The 12,693-nt window shown below is 39.5% G+C and overlaps 1 protein-coding gene across 7 annotated transcripts in view; it reads right to left on the minus strand.

The window, feature by feature from the left end:
- The window catches only part of ptprea (protein tyrosine phosphatase receptor type Ea), a 302,508-nt gene that overhangs the window by 10,747 nt on the left and 279,068 nt on the right, over positions 1-12,693 (minus strand). For all 7 annotated transcript variants that reach the window (XM_072239403.1, XM_072239404.1, XM_072239401.1 and 4 more), the window contains 5 exons: positions 12,461-12,554; positions 10,177-10,253; positions 9,180-9,314; positions 8,386-8,511; positions 2,215-2,366 (listed from right to left, as the gene is read on the minus strand). In XM_072239403.1, coding sequence (XP_072095504.1) covers positions 2,215-2,366; positions 8,386-8,511; positions 9,180-9,314; positions 10,177-10,253; positions 12,461-12,554 — 584 coding nt within the window. The remainder of the gene's footprint in view (positions 1-2,214; positions 2,367-8,385; positions 8,512-9,179; positions 9,315-10,176; positions 10,254-12,460; positions 12,555-12,693) is intronic.

Consider the following 12,693-nt stretch of genomic DNA (forward strand, 5'->3'; position numbering starts at 1 on the left):
CATCATCCTTCCTCTTGTGATAGCAAACCAAGCTGCTTTTCTCCATGCACTTCTTCATTACAGAGTATATGGAGGAAAGGCATTTGAGCATGGTAAATATCTAAAGTTGGTTCTTTAACACAGAATGCATTGGACCTTGGGCATGCTAATATTTCAAAGTGCTAGGCCCTCATTAAAAATTAACTATTCCCCTGGAACTTCCAAGTTTTGTATCATGCACAAAGTTCTATTCATGCCTCATATTAAACACACTGTTCCATATGCTGAAGAATTACATACAAGGCCATTGAATTGCATACAAGTTTTAGACTATTACACGAATTTGGACTTTATATCCTCGTGATGAAACAAAACATTGGCTCTCTCTTTGCAGTTTGATGAAAGCAGTGGGAAATGAGAAAGTAGCTGAAAAGTTTTATTTTGAGAAAGGACATCACTCAAAACAAAATATTTTGCCTAGGTACAGAGTAAAATCTGCAATTACACTGCCTGCAGGCACACTTCACCACTGAGCAAGGTGATTTAAAAGAAGCTAAATCCTTTAAAAGCAAACATGAGAGGAAGTATTCCCACTCGACACTGTGAAACTTTAAATGTTACTCAGTTCTTCAGAATGAATTGCTAATGGGTGTGAACACTAACATTTGCAGCTGCTGGCCCAGTGGAAATATGGATTTATTGGCTTAAGAATATGCTTTACACAATCCTAGAGTCTTGTACTAATTGATTTTCAATCCTAACGTTTAGTAAATTAATGTCATGTAGGACAAATCAACAGTACGTTAACAATGATGTACCGTGTACTGTCAATTGGAGGACAGAAACAACCCTATTCTTCTGAATTATCCAATACATAACACGCTGAGTTGTACAACTTGGATAGTTTGAATTGATTCTGTCCCAAGTAAACATACTGACAATGAAGGAGTCAATAAGGAACATAATGCACTTTGAAGCTGGTAAATTTTGTTATCAAGACTTACCCAAGGCATCATTTAAATTTCCAAATGTGATTTTATCATTATTGATAGCAACAACCTCTGCCTCAACTTTCTGTCAATGTCCATTTGGATGCCTGGATTTCTCATCCAAATAGTTCTTAATACCTACATGCAACATTATAATTCAGACTGGTACAACAATTAACAACAAATTGGAAAAAATTTGTTCTATTATGCCATTCTGCATTTGAGCATAGATTTTACTTTTGGCATGCTGGCTATAGATTTGAATTTTGTGTGTGCTACTCTGGATTTCCAGAATCTGCAGAATCTCTTGTATTCATGCAAATGATGGGAGTGTTTTCAGTATTCTGTGTTACTATTTCATTTTTTCAGCATCTGCAATTTAAAAAAAAATATTTTCAATCTCTCTTGATTTGCAAATCTAAATTTCAAATCTCAGAGACCTTCTGAGATTGTGAGGAACTTCTGACTTTAGGTTTCCAGTATCTGCAGGTGTTCTTTTAAATTTTAATTTACTGTCACCAAATACACTCAAAAACTTCTATAGATGTATTGGGAGAACATTCTGATAGGCTGCATCACTGTCTGGTATGATGGGAAGCGAGGGGGGGCGCTACTGCACAGGACCGAAAGAAGTTGCAGAGGGTCATAAATTTAGTTGGCTCCATCTTGGGTACTAGCCTACAAAGTGCCCAGAACATCTTCAAAGAGCAGTGTCTCAGAAAGGCAGTGTCCATTATTAAAGACCTCCAGCACCCAGGGCATGCTCTTTTCTCACTGTTACAATCAGGTAGGAGGTACAGAAGCCTGAAGACACACACTCAGCAATTCAGGAACAGTTTTTTCCCCTCTGCCATCCGATTCCTAAATGGATATTGAATCTTTGGACACTATCTCAATTTTTAAATGTATATATATAATTTCTGTTTTTTGCACAATCTTTAATCAATTCAATATACGTATACTGTCATTGATTTACTAATTTATTTATTATTATTTTTTTCCCTTCTATATTATGTTTAGCATTGAACTGCTGCTGCTAAGTTTACAAATTTCATGACACAGGCCGGTGATAATAAATCTGATCCTGATTGTTTCTGAGACTGTAACATTCTGACTGATTACATCTTCCAGATATCTGACAGAGAACTCCTCCTTCAAGTCAGATACAGTAGAAATTCAGTGTTGCTGCTCTCAGTACTTTAGAGAGCCAGTTGTCAACCCCCATGAATATTGGATCATGAAGTACCTGCAGTGCACTATGATTGGATGATTGCCAGATTTTTGCTGCTGTTTCTGGACTGCCGCAATTAGGTCGATCATCCCTTTGCCTTCCGCTGGAATGCCAATCTCAGGCCAATCGTGGAAGTGGAATTGTCGAACCGTCCTCTCTATGTTTTCCTAAATTTCAATAACAAATTCATTTTGCTTTACAGAACATTATTTGGCATTGACTATTCTTTACACCCACTTTTCAGCATAATAAGGTTAAAATTCAGCAATACTTTTAGGTTCTGTGGTATGCATAAATTTTGCAGTCAGCTATATGCGTAAAATATAACCTGCTTAGCAGCAAACAAAAATATGTAATTTTGTGTTATATCAACAAGCAGTCAATAACTGCTATTCCTGATTTACTAGATGAATGAAAGAACTTTATGACTTATTATATATCTAAGTACTTTATCTGTTATTAATACAACAGAGTGAAGGAAAATAAATGATCTACTAATAATAAGAGATGAAGTAAAGTGCATAAACATCTCCAGCATAATTTTACAAGCAACACAGAAATAACTGTAATACGCAGCAGATCAGGAAGCATCAGTGGAGGAAGAGATTTTTTTAGTCTTCGGCTTTTCATCAGAGATGAAAACTCATTGATTTGAAATGTTATCTCTACATACTGGTGGCAGAACAGGAGGAAAGATGAATTGTTCTGGTGTTTTCCATCACAGAATAAGTAGGATTTTCACATGTGTGTGTTGACAGATTTATTGTGCTATAGGCTCTTAACATCCTTTGATCCACTTACCCTGGGCTGATACTGTGGAATAGTGTTAAGGGTGTGCAATGGAATCAAATATGTCACACTTGTCACTTACGGTGATTTAGAACAAAAGAACTTAAGAAATAGGAGCAGGAGTCAGCCATCTGGCCTGTCGAAGTCGGCTCCACCCTTTAATAAGATTATGGCTGATATGACTGTTCCACCCACCTGCCTTACCCATATAACCCTTAGCTCCTATCCAATGTGTCTCAAATATATTTATTTATTGAGGTATCCTCTACTGCTTCCTTGGGCAGAGGAATCCACAGATTCACTACTCTCTGGGACAAACAGTTTCTCCTCAACTCCAGTCTAAATCAATCCCCCTGAATCTTGAGGCTATGTCTTCTAGGTCTAGTCTCACTTACCAATGGAAACAACTTTCATGGCTCTACCTTATCTATCCACTTCAAAATTTTATATGTTATTATAAGATCTCCTTTCATTCAATTGAATTCCAGAGAGTATAGTCCCAAGCAACTCAATCTCTTCTCATCAGCTAATTCCCTCATCTCCAGAAACGACCTGGTGAACCTCCTCTGCAAAGCCAGTACAAAAGGCTATAAGATCATAAGATGTTTGAATTCTTTTAGAAGGAAATGATAACCAACTATTAAAGTACAAGTCCTTTCTGATCCTAAATGTTTTCTCATCAGTTTTGCATGATTGCAGGGCTGTTTTGAAAACACGGACTGGAGCATGTTCAGAGAGTCAGCTACCTACCACCATCATATTAGTATCAATGAATATGTGAGATTTGTGACTGGCTACATAGAAAAGTGCACTGAGGATGTCATCATTGTTAAACACATCTACGTGTGGGCAAATTAGAAGCCATGGTTAATGGAAGCGGTCTAGGCAAGCCTGAGAGCCTTCAGATCGGGGAATAAGACAACTCTCTAGAGCTACACTTTCCAATGCCATCAAGAAGGCAAAGTAGGATTATTCACAGATAATATACAGCCATTTCTGTGACACCAAAGACATGAGGCACATGCGGTAGGCCATTTGGACCATAATGGACTACTAGTCCACCCTGCGTGTCGATAACAGTGCGATATCTGTTCTGCCAGCACCAGCACTGCAAAATAAATGGATTCAAATCTCACTAAAGCTGTAGAATCACATAGGTCAAGTTAATTTTTCTTCAGTCTTATGTATGAATGAATATCTTAATCTACAGTATGATAATACTCAAAGCACCATTTGCCAAACACTGGATTTCATCAATTGCAAAACACCACATTCAGCCTGTGGTGAAAAGCAGGCAGTTTCAATTATTTCCCCTAATGGTTCTTAAGATCATAGTCAGTTAGTGAGAAGTGAGAAGGGAGAAGGGAAGAGAAACGTTGAAGGTGAGGGTGGGGATTGATTGGCTAATTATTTTGAGTTCTAAAATTATTGTGTGGCAATCTAACATGTGGTTTCAGTTGTTTTCTCCACTATTTTTAGAATGAGTTAGTCCCTAATAATTTGTGTATATTATTCTTCAAAATAAAGCAGGAATTTGAAGTCATCACTCTCATTTTGGAGTTTTGGGTATTTATGTGAATTGGGTTACGAGTTCTGGTGTCAGGCCAGCTCATGAATAGTTCTCTTCCTGATAGGTTGAAAGTCTTTTACACTTGGTTTGACGCATGGAACAACGTGCCAGCAAGGAAGGCCCCCCTTGCCACCAAGGAGCAGGCACATGGTCTGGCTGCAGTTAATGTGAGGAAGGGTCAATTCACATAAAGCTGCGGGGCCTGATAATGTACCTGGGTCAGCTGCTGAGGGACTGTGCAACCCAGGTAACAGAGGATCTAACAGACATCTTCAGCATCTCTCTCCATCCCCTCAGCCATCCAGTGGCCAAGAGGGCTGATCATTCCAACTGAACAATACATGGTTCCCCTGTGGAGGTACTGCCCAGTAGCATTGATCGCAACAATAATGAAGTGCTTTGAGCAGTTGGTTATGCATTGCATTAAATCCCATCTTCCTGCTACACTGGACACTTTCCAGCTTGCTTGTTGCTCAAATCAGTCTACTGATGATGCCATAGCCTCTGCACTCCATTCCTTCATGTCCAACATGGAAAATAGTGCCTTATATACCAGGATGCTGTTTATCAACCTCAGTTTGGTCTTTAATACGACCATCCCTCAGAAGCTGATGGATAAACTGCCTTTGTTGATTCTCAACACCTTTTTCTGTAATTGGATCTAGGGCTTTTTGTCAGAAAATTAATAAATAATAACCAGTGCTCCCCAGGGCTGCACGCTCAGCCCACTGCTGTTCATGACTGTACTACTAGGTCCAGTTCCAACCCATTCCCAGGTTGTGATGCAAAAGGTCAGCACACTCTCAGCCATGCCTCTGCAGAATGTAGTTAAGATGTTAATGGGGAGTGATGCTTGTTTAAGCTTCCTCAGAAAGTGCAATCTCTGCTGGGCCCGTTTCACAATCCCAATGGTGTTGCTGGACCAGGTGAGTTTGTCCGAGATCTGCACCCCAAGGAACTTGATGTCTTCCACTCTCTCCACTGTGGAGCCGCTGGTGCTGAGGAGTTGTGCTCAGGCTGAGACCGTCTGAAATCAACGATCATCTCCTTGGTTTTGGTGACATTAAGCATCAAGTTGTTATCCCTGCACCAGCTCTCTAGGTGTTTGACCTCCTCCCTGTACACTGTTTTCATCATTTTTGCTGATGAGCCCCACCACTGTGGTATCATCCACAAATTTAATGATCAAGTTCTCCTTGAATCTGGCTGCACAGTCATGTGTTAGCAGTGTAAACAGCAATGGGCTAAGCACACAGCCTTGTGGGGATCCAGTGCTCAGTTTGATGGAGTCAGAGATGTTCCTGCCAACATGGACTGACTGTGGTCTCTCTGTCAAGAAATCCAGAATCCAGCGACACATGGCAGTGCTAAGGCCAAGCAGCGACAGTTTCTCCACTAGTCTCTGCAGGATGATGGTATTGAATGCTGAACTGAAATCAACGTACAGGATTCTGGCATAAATGTCTTTGTTGTCCAAGTGAGAGAGAACTGTGTGCGGTGTGGTGGATAGTGTGTCCTCTGTAGAGCGATTTGGACGATAAGCAAACTGTAGAGGATCCAGCGATGAGGGGAGGCTGGCTGTGATATGAGGCTTGACAAGCCATTCAAAACATTTCATCACTATGGGGGTCAGGGCAACGGGAGGGTAATCATTCAGACAGGCTACAACTGATTTCTTTACTACAGGGATGATTGTGGAGGTTTTGAAGCATCTGGGGACACTGGCTTGACTAAGGGAGATGTTGAAAATGTCTGTCACATCAGCACATTCCTTGAGCATACATCCAGGGATGTTGTTGGGACCTCCCGCTTTTTGTGGGTTGACCCTGGCAAGGGTCCTCCGTGTTTGCTCTGGATCAATGATTGGAGCCGGCTGGTCGGATGGTAAAAAAGGACTGGCTCTCCCCCTTGCTGTAGTGTTTGATGCTTCGAAGCGTGCAAACAAATTGTTAAGCCTGTCTGGTAGAGAGGTGTCGCTGTCATCAGTTTTCTGCCTGATCTTGTAGTCTGTCAGAGCTTTAATTCCCTGCCACATCCGTCTGGTGTCAGCTGTGTCACAGAAGTGTCCATGTATTTTGCCCGCGTAGGCCCTTTTCGCTTTCCTGATCCCTAGTGAAAGCGCAGACCTGGCTGAGCGAAGCGCACTCCTGTCCCCCGATCTGTAGGCTGTGTCACGGGCCTTCAGTAGTGAATGCACCACTGTTGTCATCCATGGCTTTTTATAACCACGTGCGGTGAAGGTTTTCATCACAGTGACATCCTCCGTGCATTTGGCTTTGTAGCTGATGACTGCCTCCGCATACTCCTCAATGTCTGTATGGTCATCATAGGAGGCTGCTGTTTTGAATATGTCCCAGTCTGTGTGCAAAAAACAGTCTTGTAGTGCTGAGGCTGCTCCTTTTGGCCAGACCCTTATCTCTCTTTCCTCTGCTCTCACACGTTTAAGCAGTGGTTTATATGCTGGTGTTAACATGACAGATATGTGGTCAGAGTGGCCAAGATGGGGGCGGGGGTTTGCTTTGTATGCCTGTGGTGTGCTGGTATAAACCAAGTCCAGTGTGTTGTCTCCCCTGGTGTTGAAATCCACATATTGCAGGAATTTGGGGAACACAGTCTTTAAGCTGGTGTGGTTAAAGTCCTTGCCAACTCCCAGGTTTCATCATGTATGAAGTGTCAGTAACATTCATTTTTTTTTAAACTTGTGTCATAAATTCACCTTCTCTACCTTCATCATTTTGAATCCAACTTCACCCCACACAAGACCCACAGTGTCATTAATCTTTTGCCATTGCACAGTGTCAAAGGACATCCCAGCATCATTATAATGAGCCTTTCATGAAGTGGAATGGTCCATGAGTGGTGACTAGGACACAGGTGGCAAGTGATGGCCCTGGGCCCAAACCTGAGCCATCAAGGCCTCTTGTGTCACTTCTAAGTATCTCCATAATTGGAGAAATGTACAAACAGCAGAAATGAAATTATTAATAGAAACATTAAAAATATAAACTCACTTGAAAGCTCAAATAAAGTATACTAATTAATTAAAACATTAAATAACATAAAATAAAAAAGAACACATATTTGCCCTTGCTTGCTTTTATTATGAACATCAGTAACCCTATGCAAGTTAATAGAGCCATTCTGGATTCACTGTTATGGATGATGTAAGACTGAGAGAGTGGATACATACTGTAATATATCTAACACCTTAACTCAGCAGATTCCTGGACATGGATATGCAATGGAGCAAGAGGTTAGGCATACTCACCTCTGATATTCAACACACTCTGCACATTATGTGACCACAGAAGTGCAGATGAGTTAGTGCACAATGTTTTCTCTAATTTTTTTTACAATTGCGCAGACCAGCCTTTGCTTTGAGCAGGAAATTCTTACACGTGTTTTTTTTTGTAATATGCATACGATGACTGTTCAGAATTAAATTTTAAGTATCTCATACTTCTGATTTTATTTCTTAATTGAAAGGTATAATGAAATACAGGGCAACAAAGAAAATCTTCCACATTTCGTGAACCTTTTCTTGTTTGTCTTTACTCTAGCTGCATGGCAACGAAGGCTATGTGTGTGGGAGCATTCCAGTTGTTGTGTGGCCACACACCCACACAGCTTAGAGGGAATAGTGCTAGAACACTGCACTGAACCAGTGGCTTTCTCTGTATCAGTTATCACTACAGACCAACCTTCACCAAAAGTTACAGGGAAGTGCATCAGCAATTCTAAAATAAAAACAATAGCAGCCTACTATTTCTAGTTTAATCTTCTATGAATACTCTTACAGCTTAAGTGAAATCTGAAGTGATACATACAGTGGTATTTGTGACTGTGAGATCTCTGAGACTGAAAGCATCAGCAATGTTGTCCTTCTTCAACTCTATTGAGTATGTTCCATACGTTACAGATCCCTCAGAGGGCCAATACAGGCAACACTTTTCCTGCAGAGAGAACATATGGATTCCAATTGCATTTTATACCATATCTGGGCATTTCGCTTGAAAGCTTATGCTTTGTCTTAAGAGGAAGTGGGTATGACAGGAATATGCTTGCGGCTTTCAGTGGTCAGTGTAAAAACAGAAGTTATTCTGATCAACAGGCCTTTATAGCTAACTCAGCACTGAACTCCTGGTTGCACTAAAGAACTGCTCAATTTTAACTCTGAAGGGACGTACTTTTTAATTACTATGTCACTCCTCTTTTCTGAACACAAGCTGTACAATCCTGGTTTTGGTCACAACATAGGTTTTTTTTTGGTAAATATAGTATGTGGTATTTGTAATGCCTCCAACATTTAACATGATTAACAACATTTCTCAACTCCAAACAACTAAATTACATGTGTTATTACCTTAAATTACTTGAATCATTCTTAAGTTTTATTCTCCACTCTGGGTATTCATTATAATTTATCTTCTAATTAGCATTGATAGATTTATCTAATGTCATTGATAGGTATGTTATACATATCCAAAATATACATGCTTTTGACATATAATGACTGGTAGGCAGAGGCATTAAGATATGATTATGACTTTGTAGAATTTTTCAATAAAAATATTCTGCTTTGTAAGTCAGTGATGCTAATTGTGCTTCTACAATATTATACCTGCTCTCTTTCTCTCAGTTCTGTCAGCATTACAATTGTGTGAGATTTGCAATCCCAGACCATCCTCCAAAAATCTTCCACTGTATGAGCAATAGGACCTTGTGTTGCAACAAAATAATCCTTCTGTCGATAGCCCTGTCATAAAGGAATTCAGTGGCAAAGTTAAGTATGAAAATTGCACAAGTACTACTTATATTGGATTTTCAGAAAGAAAATCAAAAATCAACAACAAGTAATATTTTTTTATTTCATTTCTATTGCAAGATCCTTACCATTATTGAAATAAGAATTGGAATGTGACTAATGTGCCACCAGTGGTATTTTAGTTTTCTTACTGACATAATCACTGTTATAATGCCAAACTCATTAAATGAAAGTAGAAACTAAACCAATATCTACTGATAACTATACAAGATAGTAAACCAGTCAACATCAACACTGGTGGAGCTCCTCTTTCAAACTCCTGTATAAAATGATTGTTCATACTGTTTAATATACATTTATTTTTCAAAGCTCAAGTCATTAAATATAATCTGCTTGCAGAAAAATTTCACATAAAGACCACAGAATAGAAGAAGAAGAAGAAAGCCCTTAACTCCGAGTGGAGTCATCGGGACACCGTCATGATGGCGTTTTTTTTTTAGCAGGCTTTCTTATTTTTGCAAGGCCAAGTTGCTAGCTCAATGCTCAACCCAGCACGGATCGAAAGCGTGCAAGGGAGCTGGCTGGATTCGAACACACGAGCCTTCGCTCCAAAGTCTGGCGCTTATGCCACTACGCCACCAGCCAGCGAAAGATCACAGAATACTTCATGTCAATTCTGCCATTTAAAGTCTGGTATTTTAGACCACAAAATTGCAGCTGGTTGGGCAGATGAACAAGAAAATGTGTATGCAAATTAGCCATTTTTTTCCATGTAGCTTTTGAAATCTTGAATCACAACTAACATTACACACTGTGAAGTCACATTGTATCACACACTTTGAAGTGTACTTACATCTATGTACGAAGCATTGATATAGTCTGAGAATTCTTGTCCCCTTTTCCTGGGCAGAACAACTCTGTTGAAATCATCTTAAAGATGTAAAATAAAATGCAAATCAGTTTGATAGAGAGAGAAGATATTTCATCCCATCAGGTGATAAGTACAATGAAAATAATTCTAACTCTTAAATTGGTGCCATAGTGGAACATACCAATTGTGAGAGTTGCTAGTTATGGGACAATATTTCTTTTTATGGGTGAAGGATAAAAAAAAATTGTGCACTAATAAAGTACGTGCTGCCATCCATTAACAAGGATGCTATCAACAAGTACATTAAAATACAAAGTTTACAAAGATTCTTATGAACTTTAGGCATCATAAGGCTAGAAGCAAGTTCCTGTCTTTCTGTGACTGAAGTTACACTGATGAATCAGCCTTTGTTAATTCTGTAGGGATGGATACTTAACTGTTCTAATATGCATAAGAAATCTGAACCAAGACACTGACAATACAGGCAAAGGGATAAGTACCATTGATTGTCCCATATTAATACGAATGCCATCAATTGAAAACTACTTCCTATTCAAGTATATTAATAACGTAGAATTCCACAGTGTATTCACCTACTTAAAAATAAAATCAGTGGCAATGAGTTTTCTTACAATTTGAAGCCATATTCTTAAGGGGCAAGAATGCACGGATAATAATTTAATGCATGGACTGGCAGCATTCTCCACTCCTCCACACTCTTATGTGCTCCCAATCAACCCTTTTGAATACTACAACAGATTCTAATGGTCTGGAAACAGTTACAGGCTCTTCAAGCACTCAGTCATTTAATTCATATTAGAAGTTTACAGACAGAATATAATCTACTGCAAAATACCTTAACCAAAATACTGTATCCAATCACATTTTTTATATCTATGTGATCCAGTATGGATCAGTAACTGAAAAGTTCAATGAAGCTACCACATTTTTCAGTACTGAAAATCTGACTAACCTTTTCACACTTACGCCATTCATGTAATCAGTTTATTTCGATGGTATCAATACACATGCAAAGCTCCTTTCGGAATAGTTGTAGGAAACTAAATTATTATTTTCCAGCAGTGATTCTCAATAGATAGTCAGCATAAGGTAGGGCCCTCAGTTTCCCGTTTTTTATCAGCCCTGACCACTAATGGAACTGATCCATTCCTGACTTCTGATCACACTCTCCCCAGTGCTGACTTCTGGTCACCTCCCAACCCAGCTCCTTAATACTGATACAACAGGAATTCTGCAGATGCTGGAAATTCAAGCAACACACATCAAAGTTGCTGGTGAACGCAGCAGGCCAGGCAGCATCTCTAGGAAGAGGCGCAGAAGTTCAGTTAGTCCTGACGAAGGGTCTCGGCCTGAAACGCCGACTGCGCCTCTTCCTAGAGATGCTGCCTGGCCTGCTGCGTTCACCAGCAACTTTGATGTGTGTTCCTTAATACTGATGTCTGGCCAATACCTTGGTTTTGGCACATAATTTCTCCTCCTGACCTCTGACAAACCATCTCCACTTCCAGTCCCAGCTGAAAAAATCACAAGAAAACCATGATACAATCAAGCCCATCATCTGTCGCCCCAGGTTTAGCTACTCTGATACCAAAGAACCTAGGCTTCAATATGTCTTAGGATCACCATCACTTTTCAACAATCATTGCAGAGGGCACATTTGGAACTCTGAATGTTAGTTGCATCTCTGGGTTGAGGCATGGTGCTGAGGCTCCTAGTCATAGATAAGAATACAATAGATCCATAACCTATATGGCTATAAGTCCACCATATTATTTCATCTGTCTGCTGTTAAAACAGTACGGTCAATCCAAATCTGTTTTAATTGATGGTGTTCCTTGAATTCTTATTTCCCTATTTTGTGTTTTCCTCATCTCACTCTTCAGAGGAGGCTGCAAACAAGCAAGGTTCTTCCAAAGTTTTGACACTGTGACAAAGCAATTTTCTAGCTTTCTCTGAAATGATCAATGCAAAGCTGCTTTGGTAGAAATCACAGACACTTTCCCACTCTCTCTTTGTGGAATGCACTGCATTATTTATGCTTGCTGCCTCCCTCACACAGTGGGGTCACAATTAGGAGCTCAGGAGCTGATGGAAGAAATTGTGAATGAGAACTGATGAGAGTTCTTTGAAGAAACATGTCCCTAGATGACAATTTCCTGATGAGTAGTGGGAATTATTTCCAGTATGTCTGGAGGTTGAACAGAAGTAAAGAAATATTCATTAATTTTAGATTTAAATCACTTACAGGGAATGATCTGAAGGACTCTTGCTTTTTTCATATTTACCGGTTTATTCCCTGTTCTCATATTGTCCTTTCTTATTCGGACCGTAGTTAATTTCTGTATTAACAATATAAAATAGAGAAAAAATAGAAATGTTAACACATAAGAACGATTTATCCTGAAAACTTAATGGAAAAGAAACAAAATAACAAAAAAAATTTAGTATTCAAAAAAGTAATCAGGTCAATTTAATCCG

The sequence above is a fragment of the Mobula birostris genome, chromosome 21 (assembly GCF_030028105.1).
Source record: "Mobula birostris isolate sMobBir1 chromosome 21, sMobBir1.hap1, whole genome shotgun sequence".
Classification (NCBI taxonomy): Eukaryota; Metazoa; Chordata; class Chondrichthyes; order Myliobatiformes; family Myliobatidae; genus Mobula; species Mobula birostris.